The sequence below is a fragment of the Muscardinus avellanarius genome (genome assembly GCF_963383645.1).
Source record: "Muscardinus avellanarius genome assembly, chromosome: 13".
NCBI classification, from domain to species: Eukaryota; Metazoa; Chordata; class Mammalia; order Rodentia; family Gliridae; genus Muscardinus; species Muscardinus avellanarius.
In genome coordinates, this window is record NC_137799.1 from 19,124,549 (window position 1) to 19,147,915 (window position 23,367).

At 39.1% G+C, this 23,367-nt stretch overlaps 1 protein-coding gene across 5 annotated transcripts in view; it reads left to right on the top strand.

Moving 5' to 3' along the window:
- The window catches only part of ASTN2 (astrotactin 2), a gene marked incomplete at both ends in the record, with an annotated part of 976,717 nt that overhangs the window by 424,768 nt on the left and 528,582 nt on the right, over window positions 1-23,367 (top strand). For all 5 annotated transcript variants that reach the window (XM_080708339.1, XM_080708335.1, XM_080708337.1 and 2 more), the window contains one exon: window positions 6,545-6,712. In XM_080708339.1, coding sequence (XP_080564465.1) covers window positions 6,545-6,712 — 168 coding nt within the window. The remainder of the gene's footprint in view (window positions 1-6,544; window positions 6,713-23,367) is intronic.

Here is a 23,367-nt window from a genome sequence, read left to right on the forward strand (position 1 = left end):
TTATAATCTCTGTCCATCTAGTATCCAATTTGGTCACCAAATTGGATACCAGACTGGGCATCTGAAAAATGAACAAAAATTATTGGTTCAGACAAGGGATTTTATCTCAGCTCCTTGAATTAACAAGTGACCCGTGAACAAAACTGTATTTTACCTTTTGGGTTCCTTTGTAATACTATGTGTGATGTTTTGGATCTGGAATGTCCCCCAAAGTCTCATATGTTCAAGACTTGATCCCCAGTGCAGCAACATTCAGACATGGGACTCAGGAAATGGTTTGATTATGAGGACTCTAATTTCATCAGTGGGTTAAGCCATTTGATGGATTAATAATTCAAAGGGGCTACTGAGGGGTGTGGGAAGTACCAGAAACTGTAGGTAGATGAGGATTGGTTGGAGAAAGTAGGTCATGAGGGCCTGTCCTAGGAGACTGTGCCTTGTCTCTGGACTCTCCCTACAATCTACTGCCACAGGTGAGCAGTTCTGTTCTCCCTTGCCCTTCTGCCATGATATTCTGCTTCACCCCAGGCCCAAAGCATGGAGCCAGACACCCATGGGCTGAAACCTCTGAAACCAAAGACACTTTTTTCTCTTTTAAGATATGCCAGTTATTTTGGTCACACTGATGGAAAGCTGATGGACACACCTTCCAACAAATAACTTTGCTCCAAAATACGCCCTGCCCATCATTTCTGAAGGCCATTTTTCAGCCGTGAACTCTTTCATTTGTCTGCTTGCCATTCAACACTGTGACAAGAGACATTTTTTGAAATCTCCTACCCATCGTTTTCTGAGCTCTGCCTCATGATTCGAGGTGTAATGAAAGGGATTTGCAGCTGCTGTCTGGCTCTTTAAGCAATTTTTGTCTGGTGATACCACCTTCTGTTATATTTTTAGTTCTCCTCTGTAGCTTTCTTTTTCTTTTGGGGCTGATGTGCATCTCGCTTTTCAGTGAACATTAGAGAGTGGCCTGAGCTCCCCAGCTCACCCCTGATCTATGCTGCACAATTACAGAAGCAGGCTTATAATCAATGTAATTGAAGATCAGAGTTAATGAGGACCTCTGTGCACATGCTGTCCCCTGAGCAAGGCTGGACTTCAGTTGCTAGATAAGGAAATGATTGGGCTGAACTGAAAATCCATTTGGCTAATTAGATGATGTATATTCCCACAAGGCAGTGGGAGAAAAATGTGTGTATATATATAAATATATATTTAAATATATATTATACATATATATATTTAAAAATAAGGAATCATGACATTTTGAAGTTGAAATTTTGGAAGAGATTTATTTCAGTCATTGCTCTCTGGGGGGATCTATATGAGTATTTTGAAGAGGAATCTTATTGTACCCAGTAATAGAAGTGCATTTTTAACTTAGAGCCAAAAAATAAAATAGAATTCCAGAGGAATAATTTTAAAAATATGAGACACAAGTAATAATACATTGTCACTCCTTTGCTATGTAGTTTTTATTTTCAAAGAAATACTAGAATATACTTGTGGTGAGCTCTTTGGTACTCTTTGACCTTCAAATTATTTCCTTCCCTCCCCCTTTCTTTATGCCTCCAACATCTTCTGAGCATCCACTACACCCTAAAAAGTATGCCAATTGTAGAATTCAATGACATATGATCATTGACTTCAGGGAAAACACAATCTAAATAGGACAATAAGTAAGACAGGTGGAGAAATAGGACCTTGTCTTTGCCTGCAATTTGCCATATCTCATCTGCCTTCCTGGACTATAAATTCTTAATAGATAGACACCATATTGTATTGAACCAGAGGATAGTACAGGGCTTCCTACATAGTATTATCTTAATGCATGAATCAATGGATTTATAATATGGAATGCTCAGGTGATTTAAATTTAACATAGATATTAAAGGGATTACGAGATGTGTGAGCCAGACCTGCAACTGGGCTTTAAGAAGTAAGTTCCACAGAGTTAGCTGTATACTCTGGATATGAAAGTTCATTATTCTTCTTTCACCTTGGCTTTTGTCTGGTTAGTCGTTCTTCCCATGTGTCGAGGTCTAGCCTAAGGACCAGCTCTTAAAGCCTCTTCTCTCAGCTCCCTTTTTTCTTCCTCTTACATCTAAAGGCAATGCCTACCCTTTTGGGGCTGTCCTCACCACTCTGTAGTTTGCATTACAGGTGTCTGCACACATATTTTCTCTATCTTTTTAAGTCCATAATGTTCCCAATTAATGCAATTCATTTCTTAGTGTCTGTATCCACACAGGAAGAAGTTTGCTAAATGCTGATTAAATGAGCACATTGGATTTGGCCTGAAGTCGCTTCCTTTCACTATCTGACAGGGCATCTCCTTGTTCCCTCGCATGGTGCCCCTCTACCTGGTACTCTAGTTATCCATATCCATGCCCCTGGGGTGAACAAGTACTCAGGAGCCATGATAGTGAATTTTAAATTTTGGTTTGGAACTGGGAGATTCTAAAAGGCTAGTCTTATTTTCTGGCTTTCACGGAATGAACAACAACAAAAATAACTGTGGGGCCAAGGTGGAGAAATTCCTGCTTCAGAATCTCACGATGAAGTGAGCTGAATTTCCATCCAGTCAAACATGTGACTTTGATTTCATTAGTGCACTTGACATTCACCAAACTCTTAGCATGTGTCAGGCGTTTTACAGAGAGCTGGATTGACAAGGTCTAATGATTCATGACCTGTTCCCTGTAGGAAATCACGGTCTATCAGAGGAAACAAAGGCCCTTCAACACTACACTATATTCACTAAAGAGTAATGTGCAGAGCGCTGGAACAGGAGTAAAAGGGCAAGAGAAAGCAGCCCAACCAAAGCCCCTGATTCTCAAGACGGCCAGGAATGATAGGAAGGTCCCACCTTTGAAGGCTGCAAAGTCTTGCTCTGGGTCCCACTTTTGCCATTTACTATGTGTGCAAATGTGGTCAGATCAATTTCTTTCCAAACCTCATGTTATCTTGTAATGCTATTGTAAGGATTAGTGGGAGAATGTGTAGTACCTTCCTAACAGGATGAACAGGGAGGACATTCCAAGGACAGTAGCACCCTTCTGCCATTAAACCAGCTGTTCGTTGCTGTATAGTGTTTTTTAAATGAAATTAAGAATAAACTGCTGACTTGGTATATTTATGCTACTATAACAGAGTGCCATAGCCTGGGTGTCTTTTAAACAACATGCCTTTATATTTCACCATTCTGGAAGCTGGGGAGTCTAAGAACAAGGTGTCTACTGAGGACCTGCTTCCTGGTTCACTGAGGGTTGTCTTTTCACTGTACTCTTACATAGTAGAAATAGTAAAGGAGCTTTCAAGAATCACTTTTATGAGAGAACTAATCCAATGCTTGAGGGCTCTACCCTTGTGATCTAATCACCTTCCAAAGGTTCAACTTCCAAATACAAAACACACTGGGGATTAGGTTTTAGTATATGAATGGTGAAGGGGCACATAAACATTAGTTCCTTGCATCCATTTTCAAAGCAGTCCCTTCCAATGAAACTCATTTATTTTTATATTGGCTATATGATAACTAATAATGCATTTAGAGTCTCCCAGTTCACACACACAAAAAAAATCCAAGTATTGATGAAAATATCCCTACTTCAATGTACCCAGGAATTCATTGGAGTGGATATGGTGATGCTGTACTCCATTCTCCAGTTAGAATAAAGGAACTTATTCTCCCAACTGCAAAGAATGTTGGTGTTTTAACACTCACGGCTGAATCCTCACTGGAGAAATATCTTCCTTTAAAGGGACTGCTTCATTCAAGGTCACATTCCCTCCCAAGGTATTATCCACAGGCTATGACTGGTTAATGTAAAAATACAAAGACCTGTCTTGATTAAAATAACTCCAAGGGACCATCCCAGTACCCCATTTCCCCATAGGATCAGCTGACAGCTTGCTACAACTTCAGGGAAGTTACCTCTGCCCAAACTCATGGTTGATCAGCCCCTTACCAGAGTGTGCCCCCCAAACCTCTTGCATTACAGCCTTTGCTTTTGTGTCTGTTTTCTGACGAGCCTGACTTAAAGTAAATACATTGTTTCCTTTAATCTCTATATCAACCTCATGAAGGAGGAATCAGTATCCAAAATTTCATAGGTGGTAACTGAGGGTTGCTTACAAAGCTAGTAAGTAACAGAATGAGGATGTGAACTCATGTCTTGCTGACTGTTCTCTTTATCACTACACTGTATAGATCTCATGAAGCAGCAGGATTAACAAAACTCAGCCCTGGGACACAATTCAATATCCATCCCTGAGTCTTTAGTGAGAATAAATACAAGAATTATCCATTTAAACAGCATGACTGTGCTTTTTAAAAAGAAAAATCTGTAGTTGATACTGATGTTCAGTGCCTTGCTCAAAGACCCATGTGACATGTTTCTGCTTGGGCTTAGTTCCAGTGGGGGAAATATGGCTTTACAGATAGATTTACATATCTTCAGTTGCCAGAAATTTGAAATATGGAATCCTACAGACTCCATTTTTTCTTCTTCTTTTTTTAACTTTAGCTGCTAAGGACTTTAGGGCCAAATTCATATCTGGTCATTTTCTTACTCAGAACCCCAGTGTTGTCTACTTGTGTAGCTTCACATAAATGACTCTGTCATGCACACCCAAGACCATGCTTCCCACTGTACTTTTATTTAGGAATTCATTCTGAAAGTAATAGAAATATCACATTTTTGTGAGATAGAGAAGATGGTCATAGTCTGCCATTCCTTAATCCTTTTCGGGGAATGTTCTCTACACACAGCCTAGATGCTCAGGTAGCCAGGTACAGTCTTTTGGGGTCCCACCTCCCTGAACATTTTCCCTGGTGCAGCAGGTCACCTAAACCAAGACAGTCCAACTGTAGGTCTGCCAACCGAGGTGATAAGACCTCACAGAGATGGTCTCCATCAAACCAACGTAAAGCTTATTGACTTAGTCCCTCTTTGGGAAATTTGAATTGTGTCACTGGAAAGATTCTTTATTTGATAGTGAAGTAGACAGAAGCAGGAAAAGGAGATGAGTCATGCTAATTATAAAATATCTCCTGTGTTAGAAGTTCCTAGATCTACCATGAATCTAGAACCACTTTTCAAGTCCAGTTTTGAGAATCCAGTCCTGTTTGGACATATACATACATACACATATATATAATCTTGTACAATTCAACCTTTGCTTTACTTTATTTATACATACACTCAAATTATTGATACATATACTCACCCCTCAGAGCCTATTTGTAGCCACCATCAATGGATGTTTCTTGCCTCTTCCTAAATAGTGTGTACATATGTTTGTGTGTGCATGTGCATATGTATAGAGTATATATGTTTGTATATGTTGTTGTATATATTATTACACATACATACACAATATATTATAATAGTAAGTTAATTATGATATAGTTTATATTAGTATGGATCTAGGTACATAGATGTATGTTATCAATCAGTCTATATGAATTAATGAGGAGCATTTCAGAGCAAAGACTGCATAGCTGGAGGCTTTTGTTTGGCCTACACAGTTTTCAGGAACAGATTTAAATCATCATTGAAAAACTGGGTTATTGCAATAAAAATTTGAATCTTCAGCCTCTCCTGAAGGAAGCTGATCCATTGCCACTGGTTCTGAGTCCTTGTGGCTAGAGCTGGCTGGAGCTAACTGGAGCTAACTGGAGCTATTCCATAGCTGCTCTATTGTGATGGAGTCTGCAGAGTCTCTCTCCTAGTGGCTCCCAACCTCAAGGAATATTCCATTTTGTGAGCACTGTGGTTTTCCTTAGAGATGCTAGAGATTTCCTTGAAAATCTCAGTTTTTCTCTCTCTTTCTATCTTTTATCTCTGTCTTTCAGAATTAAAAAAAAAAATGGGCTGAGAGTGTACTTTCCTAGCCTAAGTGAGTCCCCAGCACAGTAGAAAAAATATAATAACAACAACAACCAAACTAGAACACAAGCTGGGGCCAGAGGTCTGGATATCACTTTATTTTTTTCACAGTGAGCAGATACCTCCTATGGAAATCCATATCCAAGCCCCTGAAAACATCCATGACCCCTGTCCAGAGCACATGCCTGGATGGCAGGCATAACAGCTCTGTTTTCCTTCTGAAATTTGACATTTAATCATTCTTTAGTAAGGCAAGTCAGGTACTGACTAAGCACTTTATCCACATTAATTACTTTGATTCTTACAGCTGATGTGGGTCTCATTAATATTTCTATCTACAGATGAAATAACCATTGCCCAGAGGCACCAGGCCTGTAAGGGCACATCCAAGATCTGAAACCACATTCCCCTCAGTCCTAAGGACCTATTTCTGACCACTGGGCTGAACTCTTTCTCATGTCTGATTTGTTTTTATCTGTTGACTTCTGACACCATATTGACATAATACAAATGACATGTAACTGACTTTAGACGTGTGAGATCAGCTGATGGGGACAGAGGGATGGTATTCATCATATTCCTCCTGCAGTATCAACACCAAGACCTTAAAATCAGGGAGAAAGTAGCTGTATTTCTTTCTTTGTCCATAGGGAGCAGCTTCGTGGTGAGTGAAGGAAGCTACCTGGACATCTCTGACTGGCTAAACCCTGCCAAGCTGTCTTTGTATTACCAGATCAATGCCACCTCCCCATGGGTGAGGGACCTCTGTGGACAAAGGACAACAGATGCCTGTGAACAGCTATGTGACCCAGAAACTGGTGAGTTATGGGAGCCAGGGATGGGGTTAAAGGGTGGGAGAGTGTGGGCTGAAGGAAAATTTATATTCCTTCTGCCTAAGAGCCTAGACATTGAGTCATGGACAAAGGGTTTGATGTAAAGTCTCAGCAACCCAAATGATGCTTAAAGCATAAGCTGCCATTTCCTGGTATGGAGGAAATTCTTAGAGGATCACAGAATCTCAGAGTTAGAGGAGGCCTCAGAGGACATCTAATTCAACTTCAGCAAAGCAAGGCATGTGAAGGTCACCAGATGTCTCCTGAATTCAGATCCTCTGTGCCTCTTGTTGGCTGTGTTTTCTTTAACAAGACACTGTCGATCTGACCAGGAAATGAAAGTAGCACCTAACCCATGAGGCTGTTGTCAAGATTAAATGAAATCACATATGGAAAGTTCACAGCATATTCATTTATGCATTCATGCAGTGAATATTTCTTGAGTAGCCAGGCACATTTTTAGATATTGAAGATGTAGGATTTAACAAAATAAGTTAAATCTCTGCCTAGTGAGGCTTTTGATCTAGTGTGTGGTACAGAGACACTAAATTGGCATAGTTTAATATGATAGCCATAAGCCATATGTGGCTATTTATTTTAAATTAATTAAAATTAAATAAAGTTAAATATTCATATCCCTACTCACCCTAGCCACATTTCAAGTGCCCCAGAGTCTCATGTGAATAGTGACTACCTTCTTGTAAGACACAGACAACAACATTTCTACTGCTGTTGTTGAATAGAGGACACAAGTACAATATATATATATATATATATGTATATGTATATGTATATGTATATGTATATGTATATGTATATGTATATGTATATATTTTTTTACACACACATATACATATATACACTGAAGTGTGAGTGGGGAATCGAGGACAAAACCTACGGAATGCTGTGCTGGGAGTGCAGCATAAGTTGTCTTTATAGAGATTAGTCATGGAAGGCTTCTCTGAGAAGGTGACATTTAGGTAGGCACCTCAAGATGGGAATAAGAAACCATACCAATACCTGGGGCAGAACATCCTAGGCAGGGAACCTGCAAAGATCAGAGCTCTGTTACAGAAGCCCACAAATGGGTCATTCATCAATACTGGCAGAAAGCCCAGGATGGCTAGAGAGAGTGAGAAAGAGGAGCAGAAGTAGGAATGTGATATGGGCAACAGAAGGTATGGGGATAAGGGTGGTTTCAGGGTCTGGTATATGATGGTATGGACTTTAGGTTTTATTCAATTGTGATAAAAAAAAGTCATTATAAGATTCTAAGCAAAGGAGACATGTGATCTGACCTAAAATTTAACAGAACCATTCTGGCTACTGCATGAGAATGAATATAGTGGGTATCCAAGCATCCTACCATTGTAATCTAGCCAAGAGTTGGTAGTAGCTAGAGCCCTGGGGGAAGGGAAGAAATTATCAGACTCTGGGTGATTGTGAGTCCAGGGTTGACAGAGTTTGCTATTAGATATGGGATGTGAGAAACATAGCAGATTCAAAGATGATTGCGAGTTGCTCAATCTGAACATTGGGAAAGATGGTGTTATTTCCTGAGTAAGGGTGCCATGGAGGGCCAGTGTTGGGTGAGGGGGGTGAAGAGCACTCTTCCAGATATGAGATCAGGATGACTGGTACAATCAGGTAGAAATGGAAAATGGGCATTTGAGCTTGTCTTGAGTACCCTTGGTCAATTGGTTATGATGGACTCCTAGAGCCACAGGGGCTAGCAACTCTGCCCTGGTGGAAAATAAAGGGGACATGGGTATGAATGTTTATAGTAAAAGATGCTTGGTAGATGGAATAATGCCTATTTCTCTGACCATGGGGGTGTCCCGTACACAGAAAACTTGTTTATATTGGCAGACATCCCTGTGTCTCTTGGCTGACTAATCTTCAGTTCATTCCTACCTGACCATTGCGCCAGCTCTGGAAGCCCAACTTTGTTTTCTCTCCAGGATGTTTTGGAAAACCAGGCCTGGGGTAGTTTCTGGTTTTTCAAATAAAAACACAGACTCAATATACCCTTAAAACAGGAATAAATTCAAAGATTTATTACTTACATATTCTGACAGATGTAATGAGCCATGTAGCCAGTCCTCATCACCCCACCACCACCAAAAGGCAGGAATGAAGAGTTAGAGCCAGAGAAGCTGGCACAAGCCCATAATCCCCATACTTGGGAGGCTGAGACAGGAGGATCATAGGTTCAAGGTCAGCCTTAACAACTTATCAAGACCCTCAATAACTTTACTGGTTCAAGTTTCAAAATAAAATTTAAAAGATGAATGGGACTACAGTCCAAATATAGTCCAAAGTTTGGACTATAATCCCAAAGTAGAGTGCCTCTGGATCTGTTCTTCAGTATAAAAGGAGAAGGAGGAGGAGGAAAAAGATAACTAGTTAGAGGGTGAGGGGCAACTGATCATATATTAGAAATTAGGAAGGAGGAGGAGGAGGAGGAAGAAGAGGAGGAGGAGGAGGAAGAAGAGGAGGAGGAGGAGGAAGAGGAGGCGGATAAAGAGTAGTAGTTAGAGCATGGGGGGCAACTTATAGTATATTAGAAAATAAGGTTGGGTGAATTTAAGTGCACTACCAAACATTCCAATGGTCCATTTAAAGGAAGTAAACGGAAAGCAGAAAGCCCACTCTACTAGTCTAGTTGGGGAAAATTACTCTAAGTTTTTATCTTTGCCAACTGGCTAGAGCTATTTGAGTGTGGTGTTCTGCTTATAATACCCAGACAGCAACTTTTGCTGTTATTTTGGATCTCTGGGAAATATATGGGTTTACTGCATTGAGGAAATAAAAGGAGATGTAGAGCTATGGATTGTGTCAAAGGTGACTGAACACACTGCTTCTGGTGTTAAAAAGTATTTAAATTTATACTCCAAATGGAATCCAAGGAAACATAAGATTGTAAGCAAATCTGCAGGACAAAATGGAAGAAGAGGTCTTAGCTGGAAATAGAAATGTGCAATTCAGCAGCATCTAGATGGTGTTTAAAACCAAGGGACACTGTCTTATCCATACTAAATGATTAATATATGGACAATTCCTTAGTCATAGTTTGTACTCAGTAAATGTGAGTTTTGTTGTCCACAAAAATAGAAACCGGAGTCAGAAAGGAGAAACAATTGGCCAAGGTTACAAAGGAGATTAGAAATAGAATTAGAATTAGAACCAGGTCTCCTTACTCCTGATCCTCTGCTCTTCCCTGTAGTGTGTATTGTTCTCTTTCCTCAGGAATATCCTCCTTCTTTCCATTCATAAGATTTTGGCTGTGGGAAGTTCATTGCATGGCTACCATGACAACAGTCACTGCAAAGAGCAGATGTCTCTATTTTCTGTGCAGTGGTCTGGTCAGGAGTCTGTCCCCTCTTCACTTTTCAAAAGGGCACCAGTTTGGGATTGAGAAGTATGTTTCCCAGAATGACTACTGAGTCTCGGCGAGGTAGAGCTAGGATTCGGCTTTATAACCACGGTTTCTTCTTATCTCCTTTATTCGGGAGCCTACGCAAACATGTTTGTATGGCCTTCACATAGGCCTACTGGGAAGCTATTTGGTTTAAAATTCAGGCAGCTCTCATACACTGTTTCTTTAGGGAGCTGAAACTTCTCTTAATCAATACCTTTGGACTCCAAGACATTGTCACTCTAATTAACAACTCTCCTTCTCCTTCTCCTCCTCCTCCTACACACACACACACACACACACACACACACACACACACACACACACGACTCTTCTCACCCAGGTGCCAGATGAGCCCTTGTGGAATTGTACCTCCAGGTCTGGTCCCTTAGGTTAGCCTTTTTTTTTTTTTTTTTTCTTTCCATGAAAAGTAAGCAAGATTATTGGTGGAAGGTAACAGAAGAGTGCATCTCCTTTGCCTGGCTCTATGCTGCCCTGTCTAGGCATGTGGCAAATGCCTGTGGGGTTGACTTTCTATATTCTATACCATCTGTCTCACATACAAATTTGGGGTTTCTTTTTTTGTGTGTGGTACTGGGGTTTCTGGAAGCCCTTCTACCTCTGGACTACACTCCCAGACCTATTTTATATTTTTGAAACAGGGTCTCTTACGCCAGCGCGGCTGGCTTCGAACCTGCGCAATCCTCCTGTCTCTGCCTCCCAAGCGCGGGGATTACAAGCGTGCGCCACCACGCCCGGCCAAATTTGGGGTTTCTGGTGATCTTCTCCGTTAGCCACAGGCTTGAGAGCAAGCTTCTAAACAGTGGATCATCCAAGGAACGAGTATGTGTTAGCCAGTTAGAAAAATAATCAGCCCTTTCATCAACATACTCTAAAATTCAACACAGAGAGAGAGGGGGGGGGGAGGGAGGGAGGGAGGGAGGGAGGGAGGGAGAGAGAGAGAGGGAGAGAGAGAGAGAGAGAGAGAGAGATGGAACTGTCACTAGAATCCACCAGATCTACCTTCCCAGCTTTATTGCTGATGATATTGATGCCCAGTGAAGACAGGTGACAGAACCAAAGTCACAGTCAGCCGATGGCTGAGTCAGGAATTAAGCCCAGGATCCCAGACTCTAAACCAGTGTTTCTCAATCCCCAGAGAATGGTGGGAAGGAGGCCTGAGATTCTGCACTTCTAACCAATTGTCAGCTTTGCTGCTGCCTCTGGCTCCTGGGTGAATCTTGTTGGAGCAAGTTCTCATCACTCTCCTTCCCAAACAGCCCTCTTGTGTTCAGCATGCTCTATGAAAGGCTCAGCTGCCAAACATGTTGATTGAACTATCTTTATAAAATCATAGTCACTTCTATCACTTCATCTTCTGCCACTGTTTTCTGTGTGCTCTGGGATTTAGGGACACCAAACACCTGCAGGTCCCTGAAGCCCCTGTGTTTTATGATGCCCCCATTTCTCTTCCAGGCTCTTTCTTGTGCTTGGATACCTTTCTCATTTTACTGGGAGTCCCAGGGCTCCATTTTATTTTCTTCACTCAACTCCAATACCCTTCTTCCTACAGGCCTTTGTGATTCTCTCCCTGGCCCTGACCCGATTAAGTAGTCCTCCTTTGTGTTGTCATAGCTTTCTGTGTTTCCATATGTCACAATCCCCGGCCCTCCACAGAATCACTGTTCTTTTCTTGTCTGGATCTATCACCAGACTCTAAACCTTGTGGGGCAACGAGGAAGGGAGTACAAGATGTATGTCTTATTCATATCTTTATTTTTGATATTCACCCTAATGCCTGATTATAGTAAGTGAACAAATAATGAAAATAGAAAGTGAGTCAATTCCCTCTCTTATATTTCATGAGACAATTACATAACACCAATTCTAGCTTCTCCCCCTGTATCTACCTATGCAGGAACAACTCAGATTAAATATTCTCAAGCTCTGAAGAAAATGGGTCACTAGCAACTGCCCCAGGCTGGTCCTCTGAACTCCAGGATTTTCTCTTCACATCATTCCATTATGTCACATCTCCATAAGTGTCCCTCTTTAGACTGTCCCCTTTGCTTGCATTCACAATTATCCCCCTTACACCAACCCCACACAAGATCTCCACTTGATTAGGGCTCATGTGCCTCCCTGCACCTGAAGTGTCTGCCATGCTCTGTTCATCTGCCTACATAATCTCACATACTTAATTCTTAATTGCCTCTCATTTTCTCTCAGTAGAATGGATGACTCCTACAGAATCATTAGAGTTCTATGTTGACTAAAACCAAGATTAAAATTTGAGTTATTGTTTGAAAATTTGTCTCTCCTGCTACAATATAAGCTCATAAGACCAGGGACTATATCTAATTTGTCCCTGTATCCTTCGCACCCCAATGGCCAGCAAAGTGTCTCTTCTAAATCACTCAAGCCATAAATGGATGGGTACATCTACAGGTGAGAGGTGGAAATGGGAACATAAGATCCCTGAATATATTTTCATGAGCCTTGACTAAAACCCACTTTGTAAAATTTGGTTCAATTTGTTAGATTCAATTCAAGCAAGATTTTCTTAATTCCACAACTCATAAGTCTGTGTGTTAAGTGCTATGGGAAATCACAGATAAATTGGACAGTGTTCTTGTCTTCATGGATTTTACATTCTCACAGGGATAAAAAGAATCTTCTCGTATATAGCTATTATAAAAAACACAGCATGGCATAAATCAAGAGCAATGCTCGAACAAAGTGCCTCATGCCTAGAGAACAAGAAGAAATGTATTCTAGATGGAGATTTCAGGAGATACATCATGGACAAGATAACCTTTTAGCTTAGCCTTGGTGAATCGATAGGGAGTGTGAGTCGGAAGGGTGCATTAGCAAGAAAAACTTGATTTTACAAAAAGAGGAAGAAAGTTTACAGTGATTCTAAGAAAAAAACAATGTGTTTGGACTGGCATCTGGAGAATGTGCTGGGCATGAAGCTGAGAAAGGACTTGGAGAGGGTTAGGGGATAAGATTAGTAAGGTAAGATGAGGGAAACTCATAAAAAAGTATCAAGAAGGCTATGTTGGCCACTAAATAGGACATCTTCTCTCTATATCTACACAACCATTTGTGGGCCCAAAGGAACATATAGACCTACCCAAATTCTTTGTATTAAACAAACAATGTGAATTTGGAGGAAATACAAATGGGGGAAACTAAACTCCCAAGCTCTGTTCATTCAATATTAGATCTGTAACATGTGGATATGACATAGTTAACATGGACAATCAGTATTGGGAGGGAGGGAAAAGGGGAAGCAGGCGTGGGGGTGGGAAGGGCACCAAGTACTGTGTGAATATGTGCCATTGTCAACATGATCCCCATTATGATGTGAGACTATAGTGTTCCAATAAAAAATAAATAAGTACTATAGAGAAATATTAAGGTCAATTTCAAGATTGGGATAACCTATGAAAACAACCTAAAAGAGATGTTGAATAAGTGACAGGTATTGCTGTAGGTATTGCTTTTATTAATTATTAATATCAGTATGTATATACCTTTGTAAACTAAAGCACTAAAATAAAAATAGCAAATAAAAATTAAAAAGTGACTTAGCCTCCCTTAAAGAAGCCCATCCTTCTGTGGGTCAAATATATAGAGCTAGATAGAGTCAAAGAACCGAATAATTGATTATCATGACTCAAAGCTCTTTTTGGTTGTGTTTACAAAAGAGGGTCATGTCTCCTAAGTGACAGGAAAAAAAGAAGAAAGTAGGAAAGATGGAACATCTGAAGAATACATGATCACCATGGGATATGGATGAACCTTGTTGTATTTTTCTGGCTGTTGGCATAGCCCAGCTCAGGTATGGTTTTCCAGGGATTTCATAATTTGTTCCACCTTTGGAATTGGCTATGGAATTCGGTTCTTTGCTAAAACTGGCTTGAATTAACTCATGAGATTCAGCTGTTTGTACCTCTTTCCAACTCTGTTCAACAGTGCCATGTTGACATCCTAGAAACTGGCTACAAGGAGTATATGTACACCAATAAAATTAGTAAATGCTATAGGATCAGGGTTTGTTTTCTTTATAAAGTCAATAATTAAATATTTTCCATCACAACACTGGCTAGTATATGAAAAAAAGAAAGACTAAGAAGAAGAAAACCCTGAACAGATCACCAGAGTGTAGTATTGTGCTTCTTTCCAGAATAAACCACTGTATTCTCCATCTCTCTGAGTTACAAAGAGTGAATATTCAAGGACTGCTTGCTATATTAGTCTCACAAAATATAGCACTGAACAGTTCAAATGAACATGCTTTGATTCTCAAGAACATCATCATGTTGTGGAACAGCTCTGTTAAGAGTTCTGCACATGTGTGGTATCATGCTAAATTCTCTATGTCTTTAACAATATGGGCCAAACCAAATGAAGCGAGTCACAGCAGAACACTAATGCACATAGCCACGTACTTATTCTTTTACCTAGTTATCCATTCATTCAAGCATGTAGTAAACCAAAGTAGAATTGAAATATCTTTTTGAGTCAGATAGAACCAGGCTTATCTTCTTGCTCCTCTGTTTACTGGTTTTAAGGTATTGGGTAGGTCACCTAACATATTCTTGCCTCATCTTTTGTAACTATAATAAATAGAGGAATAATTTCTATTTTCAAGTTTATTATGAGAATTAGAAGAGAATCAAAATCTTAAGTGTATTTACTGCAATGACTAATATATGGAAAATACCAAATATATAATAGTAGCACTTATTTTTATAATCAGTTTTCAGTCGTTTGTGTCTTCTCTTTTAATTCCATACATATTGTATGATATATATGCAGTGCACAATTGTATTAGATTATGTGGGAAGAAAATAATATATAGTCTCTCCCCTCTGGGAGCTCACTGTCTAATAAACTTACAGGAAGCCGGACGTTTTTATACACCGACCTTTCACTTAGTCGTTGTGTGACTTTTAAACTTGTGCATTGGTTAAAAAAATCACAGACTCGCAATCCTAGTGCCATCCTTGCCACAAATTTTCCACTTGAAACTGGATATATCTCACACTCTGAACCTCAGTGTTGAGGAGGAGAGTGTACTTTTAGTACAAAAAAAAGGTCCCTGCACATCACCTCATCTGATCTAATGAGACTGAGACCCTCAAAGGCTCACACATTGCCCAATGTCACTTGGAAAATTAGTGACAAGATACAAATTACAACCCTAAATAGTTTCTAAGGTATTTTCAAGCTCCAAATCCAGGTTTCTATGACCTTTTAAGCACTAATAACTTAGAGCATAAGTATGATTGAAACAATTTGTAAATGGCATTTATAGCAAATTGAATTTTCTTTTCTCAATTGATATTAACTTCAGTCATGTCCAGCCATCATATTCAGTTTATTTTCATGTCTTCAGCAGCCACTTTTCATTTGTAGTAGGAGATGAAGTGAAAATACAGTGTGTGTAGTAATGTCGTATAGCTGTCTTCTATTGTACTAAGCATTTCTAATGTTTATAGATTGTTTCTATTACTTGCTGAGCCCTGTGTTATTAAAGTTTAAAGGGACACAAAGGATTTTATGAAACAGTAAAGTCTGAGAATTCACTAGGATGGAGAATGTCCCTGCTCTGAAGGAGAAGGTAACATTGAGGTTCCTAGATTACACGGCAGATATGTTGAAGTGAGATTCTGTGTAGGTAATTAGTACAGTTAAATAAGTTGAGATGTAATTCTGGAGCACTTATTTTTGTCAGACTGTAGAGAAGACTAAATATATATGAATATGCTTTAAAACCCTGGTGTGATGGCACACACCTTCAATCCCAGCAGTTAGGAGGCTGAGACAGGAGGATTTCAGGTTTGAGATTATGCTCAGCAACTTATGTACACTCTATTAAAAAATAAATAAATAAAAAGGGCTAGACGTATAGCTTGGAGGTGGAATGCCCCCTTGGTTTTGTTCCTAGTAAATATATATATATATATATATATATATATATATATATATATATATATATATATATATTTGGACTTTTATTGTTTATTGCTATGCCTCAAAATCAAAATGTTCTTGTATTAATATGTCTTTTTAAAATGAGTGAATGAATATCAAGTTTCAGTTGCTGAATATTCCTGGTTTAGTTAATAGGTTAGATATTGTGTCAGCACCATGGATAGTTCTTGAGAGCAGAGGACATTCTAGTCTAAAAGTATGCTTATTGAAGACTTATCTGAGCTGGGCTTGGTGGCACATGTTTGTAATCCCAGCATTTGGGAGGCTGAGACGAGGATCTCGGTTCAAGGACAGCCTCAGCTACTTAGGCCCTTTCAACTCAGTGAGACCCAGTTTCAAAACAAAGAATAAAAATTAGGGCTGGAGGTGTATCTCGGAAGTAGAATGCTCCTGGCTTCCATCCCCAGTATGGCAAAAATTAATTAATTAATTAATTAATTAAAATTAAAAAACTTATCTGAGACACTCGAGTGTATTCTCAAAGTCACCTTCTCTTCTGAGTTGGACACCAGTTCAAAATAGTCCATGTCTAAATATTGCTGCCAGTCCAGTGGGGCTCAGTACCTATAATGCTCTCTAAATCACCATTCCTTAATAATGAACTTTACTAGAACCTAGACTAAATAGAAAAATCATCTAAATTAAGTATAAACCAATGAACAACATCAGTTATTATTTAAACATGAAAGATACTAGAATCAAACTTTCAAAATCTATTTCCAACAAAAGCCATAGAAACAAAAACTACAAACCAGGTTTCTTTGTTTACACTTCATGAAGTTAATCAGTCATGAAAGCCCATTCCTCTCATCAGATCGATCCATTTGATCCATTTGATGCACGTTCATTATCTATATACAGCCAATGGGAGTGCAAGATAATAGGCAGATACAGCTCACGGTTTAGGGTGGTGATGTGGAGTTTTGATGAGATATCAAGAGATACATGAATGCTAAAATTATAATCACAGCATCTTCAATTCAATATGCAGTTGTTGGATACTGAACATCATGCTGAGACTTCATATAACTATCTTGGTAGTTATTATTGCTTGTATTTTTTTCAAAACAAGCTGCATCTTAATGCAGTTGATTGACATTCCTGAGTTTGAACTCAGATGGAATAAAAATTCATTGTTTTGAGGAATCATTGTATGAGTTTGTTTAGCATTGAGAAAAGGGAGTCATCTGGTATTCTTTCTGTGATAGATATTTGCAGAGAATTCTCAGAGGCATGCATTCATTCTTCGGACAAAGAATTTATAGAGTATGTTGACTTGGAAAAATAAAAGGACCCAATTGGATTGGGAACAAGGAAAAAAATGTAGAACTTAGAGGTGGAACTGTTAAAGCATTTATAAATTATAGAGAAACTATTTTATATCTCTGTTTGGTACTCTCACTATATTTGGTTTAAATGTGTTGTAAAATGTTATGTTGTGGAAGAGGATTGAGGTCTTTTACAAAAGGACAATCTGTGTCAAAGATGAGGTCATAAAATTTCAGAGAGCCGCAACAGCATGCAGTGGGCTATGTCTTTTCAATAACTGAGAAGGACAAGAAAGTTAAAATGACTTGCCAGAGAAACAAAAAACTTCTCCTCTTTGGAACTTGCTAGTCTCTCTGAAAGTAAAGGCAACCCTTGCTTCAGAACTTGAAAGAGATTGTGAGAAATTCGAGATCTCTTACTGCAGTAGAAAGAAGGTTGTGTGAGATATCGCTGATGATTTTCTCTGGGTTGCATGTTCCAGAAAGGAGGGAAGTGCTCATGTTTTAAAGGTGGTACTGGGACTATAACCCAGGTACATTCCACCTTAAGCTATACTAGTATCTCTAGTCTTCCTCCTTCTCCTTTACTTCCTTTTCTTCCTCCTCCTCCTCCTCCCTCCTTTTTTGAAACAGGGTCTCACTAAGTTCCTCACTAAGTTATTTGCTAAATTATTGAGGCTGGCCTCTGTTCATCTTTTAAGACCAGATGTTATCATCATGTATATAAGTTACTGATATTTTCAATTAGAGACTATATTTAATTTTGCCAAAGAATTGTATTTAAAAATATATTAGGCATCTAAAACTGGTATACAGCCTATTATTAAAAAGTAAATTCAGGAAGCTTTTAAATCTGTAAAACCTTCTAATAAATATTGCATCAATAAGCAAAATTGTGAAAAAAAAAAGAAGTTAATGTTCAAAGCCTAGGCTGGAGTTGAGAGTGTTATTAGATATAAACCATGTCATAAAGTATTCCATCCTTGTCAGCGCTAATTTCTTTCTGTTGCCATTGTGATAGGGCTCTGCAGGCACTGTTTCCTCTGCATAAAAACTTCCACACACTCCACTTTTTACAGCCCCATTCTTTAGTAGTTTCACTTCTTCACGTTTCATCTTTAATATCACTTCTTTAAAGAAGTGACTTTCTAGACTAGCTTCTTCATGCCATATTTTATACTAACTGAGAAATCTATTTTTCCTTTATAGTAAATAATAATAGTACACATTTCTATGGTGCTGTGTGTTAAGTAATATTCTAGGTGCTTCATAAATATTATTCTTAGTTTTTCAATAACTTATGAGGTAAATACAATTATATTTAATTAAATTGAGATATAGCAACACATACATGCTTGTACATAGTGGCAATAATTAGTCTACTACTAAGAAAAATGTGGCTAATAATAACCATAATATATTAATAATTATTGGGTGAGTTCACACATAAAGTATGTTAAATTTGAAATTGTTTGTCTTAGAATTAATGTAATCACATATTATCATCACCATCTCACAGATGACAATATTAAATTATAAATCATTTCCCCAATGTTGTCCAGGAAGTATTGGATTCTAGGCCTGATTCAGAAGTCTGAGACTTTATCCTCTTAACTACACACATAGTTTATCAAATATAATTACATCCTGTAATTATATATGTATCTGTGTGGTTCTCTAGCAAATGAACATCCATCTAAGGGATTATATGGGGTATAAAGACAAGGCCTGGGCCTACAGTATTCATTGCCTTCTCTCCAAAACCAGTCCAACGTCTAGCACACATTTCACGTTTAATAAGGAATGGTGGAGTGAGTGCATGAAAGATGAAATTCTGAATTTCATGCATATTCCAAGAGCTACACTCCTACCTTTGCAACTTACTCATGGCGCAGACTTTGACAAGACACTTCTTTCTCTCTGGTTCTCAGTTTCTCTACTTATAACCCAAGGGGTCTTTATATTCGATTTTCTCTGAATGCTCTCCACTCTGATATTCTATGTGCTAAAATCCTTATTGAAGGTCAGTGTCATGCCCATATCTGACTCCGGAGGATGTAAAAGGAGGATGACCAATGCATCCTGATCTCTTGGAGGACATAATCACAGGAAGCTGTGGTAGACACACGTTTCTACATGCAATTAACATGCTGTAGAGGTCAAGAATGTAAGCTCTGGTTTCAGAGTAATGGAGATTCATATCCCAGATTTTTCACTTCAGACCTACACAATGTTAGACATTTTACCCCTCTTATTGCTGAGAATTGCTTTGGCTATTCTGGGTCTTTTGTTTCTCCATATGAAGTTTATGACTGATCACCTCTGTTCTCAACAGCAAAACAGTGGTAATAATATAAAAAATCCTTGGAGGGTAATTATGAGGATTGAACTAGATAAAACATATTAAGCACTTAGCACATTAGCTTGGTACATAAAGCTCAACAAACATTAGCTATTATCATAGATATGGAAAAAACATGAACTGAATGAAATGAGTATTGTACAATTACAATAAATAAGACAGTTATTGTGAGACATGCTGTCAAAAAAAGACTTTGGGGGGGTGTTAAAAAGTTTCTAGATTTGGACGATGAAGCAAAGATAATTGTTAATAGATTCCACTATTAAGTGGTAGCTACCAGGTCCTTGTATTCATGTGATTTAAAATATAAATCGATTGAAGCAAAATAAAATCTAAAATTCATTTCCTCGGCCCTAGTGCTCAGTAGCCACACATGGCTGGTGGCCACCATGTTGGAGAGCACAGATACAGAGCATTTCCATTCCTGCAGCAAGTTCAAGGAGGAAGCTCTATGGCATACACTAAAGAGTACAGCTACATTTCGTATATATTTGATTTTGCTCAAATCGTTTATTCAATGACAGTGCTGTGCGAGACACTGCTATGCACTGAGATACATCATGAAGCAAATCAGGACCCACTGCCTGGACTAATAGTGTAGCCTCATGCAGGGGCTGGCAAACTATACCCACAGCCTAGCTGAAACTTATTATAAATAAAGTTTATTGAAACACGGCCATGCTAATTAGCTCACCTACTGTCTATGACTGTTTTTTGTGCTTCAACAGGAAAGTTGAATAACCACAACCCTACAGCTTGCAAAACCTAAAACATTTATCATTTTTGTCTGTTTACAAGGAAAAAAAATGTCAAAACCTTAACTAAATAATTAATTTAATGCTTTGGCACCCTAAGTGAAGAATTTGTTTTGGTATTTATCTGTTCATGCACACATATATTCGTTTAGCATTCAACAGGAATTTATCATGAACCTACTTTAGTCAAGATATGAGGTTCTGAGAGAATGAATGAATCCTCAAGACCCCTGTCATATACATTAAGGAATTTCATTCTTCTCCCTTTTCATCCTTCTCTGTTAGGTCACCTTATTTTCTCATATGTGATTTCTCCTTCTTCACAAGATATATCTAAGCCAAACATGAGAAGGAAGGAGGGGACAGGGGATGATGTGGAAATTGGGGAAGGGCTAAATGACTGATATGTGCATGCATGCCTCTACCATCTTAAAATGCACCAACTTAAGATGTATAACTACAATGTGCCAATAAAAAAAGAACCCTGTCACTGTGAATCTCACATTCCAGTGGGGGAAAGGGAAAATAGAGTTAATATTCATTTATAATAAGCAGTGTACCACATGTCAGAAGAAGATAGGGTGGTGGTGGTGGTGGTGATGGTGGTAATACTGGCCACATGCATGTGTGTGTGTACATGTTCATTCATACACGTGCAAATGTGCATTAAGGTTGAAGTAAAGGGAGACTCTAAAAGAGAAGAAAGGTTGAAAATCTAATTAGATAATTCAAAATATAGGAGATTGAAAACATAAGGAAGCCAAGCATATTTTGTGGATATCTGGGGAAAATATTGTTCAGGCAAAAGGAAAAGTTTGTATGTTTATTATAAGCAAATATTAACACTATTTTCCCTTTCCCCCAATGGAATGTGTGATTCATAGTGACAAGGTTCTTTTTTATTATTGGTGCGTTTTAGTCATACATCCTAATTTGGTACATTTTAAGATGGTAGAGGCATGCATGCACATATCAGCTCTTTCATGTTTAAGGAATATCATGGTGGAGGATGCTCTAGGCTGCATTGGATCTCAGAAAGCTTTTAGGAGATGGGATCCAAGCAGAGCCAGAGAGTACAGCCCCATGGGTGGTCTTTGTAGGACATCTTAAGAACATTTGCTTTTACTCTGAATTCAATGAGGAACCACTGGCAGACTCTGAGCAGAGGGTTGCGGTTATCTAACTACATTTTAAAATCACTCTATTGCCTCTACTGAGGGAAAAGAATGGAAAGAAAGGCAGTAGTAGGGAGAATGATGAAATGCCTGGTGTGATAATGTAGAACACAGATGAGAGTAGCTTGCATGAGGCTGGTAGCAATGGAGATGGAAGTCAATAGAAAGAGTCCAGACAATGCATTTAATTCATCACTTTTGTCTACTGAGCACCAGTGTTATGCCAAGCATTGTTCTCAGTATTGGAAATACTGTGCTAAAACAAACTGTCCTTGGTGTCCCATAGAGCTTAGATTTCATGCATTGACATCAGAATTGAGGAATTTATTTACTGAGTCTCTAATATCTGTGTGAGCTCCATATCCAGTTCTCACACTGTGTCTACAGATAAAGTTCAGGTGAGGATGATACCAAGGACCTAGGAAGAAAGAAAAGTTGAAACACTGGCATGAGTATGGAATACAAGTGAGGGGCTGGCTGAATAGGGCTTTACTGACCACTATGTCAAGCAGAGTTGGGACCAGAGTGAGGCAGGTAAGGAGCCTTGAGCATAAAATTTGAGGAAGCATTCATTCTCTAGTTGCAGCCTATACTTGGGAACCCTGAGTGTCCCCTTAAATTTGAAGAAGGAAAACGTATCAAATCAGGACCACTGCCTCTCCCACCTGCCTCTTGAGAAGCTGTTAAAATTCTCTTGCAGTGACAAGATAGGAAGGCATAGAACAAAAAGTCCCAGGGCTTTTTGCAGTCACCCCCCCCTCATCCAGCCCCTTCTTTGGACCCCTGATGAGGTTGAGGACCAAAAAGAGGCTTTACTCGATGCATTTTAAAGCAGAGTTCACCTGGATTTCATGTAGAAGCTTGATTCACTGTCTCTTAAGAACACCTTAAGGAGGAAAATATTTTATCCCTGTCTTGTACTGCCCAGGTATAATTGAGCCCTTGCATTTTGCATGCCTTTTACAACATGGGAAGGTGGCATTGGCTTCTGGTAGTGATTCCAGGGCTTGTCTTGCAGGGATACAATCAGGTACATTCATTCTTGCAGTGTGTTCCAATGCAGAGTACCTGGGGCTTGGCACATTTCTCCTAAGCTTCATGAATATCATTGCTTACATAAACAAAGATAACATCTTTGTTTCATAAACATTGAATAAGCTCAAGTTTGACTCAGTCACCAGGCAGGGGTGCAGAAGAGATTCTGCCACCACCCTGCAGTTGCTGACTACCCAGCTGTGTTAATGTTGGGCTTTGTTTTGTTTTTGGAGAGGCAGTCGGAGCAAGATGGAAAGAGTCTAGGCACTGAAATCAGACAGACTGTGATGAAAACCTTTACTCTGCCCAACTCTTGATAGGGTGTTGAGAAAACCACTTAACTTCCCCAGGCCTCAATTTCCTGCTCTTTGTAATAACGAAGGAAAAGTATTCACCTTTGCCATATTATTGTGATGATTATAATCAGTACAAAGTACCTGCTACATTATATGGCAAATATAAGTGTTCCACAAATGGAAATTATTAAATCAGGGGCAAAAGAACCCCCCAGTGTTGGCAGTGCTTAACCCACAAAGGACTTAATCATGATGGAATGGGAGGCATGATGGCAGATTTCTGAGCAGAAGGGGCCTCCTGAAAGCCATCTAGAACACAGCACTC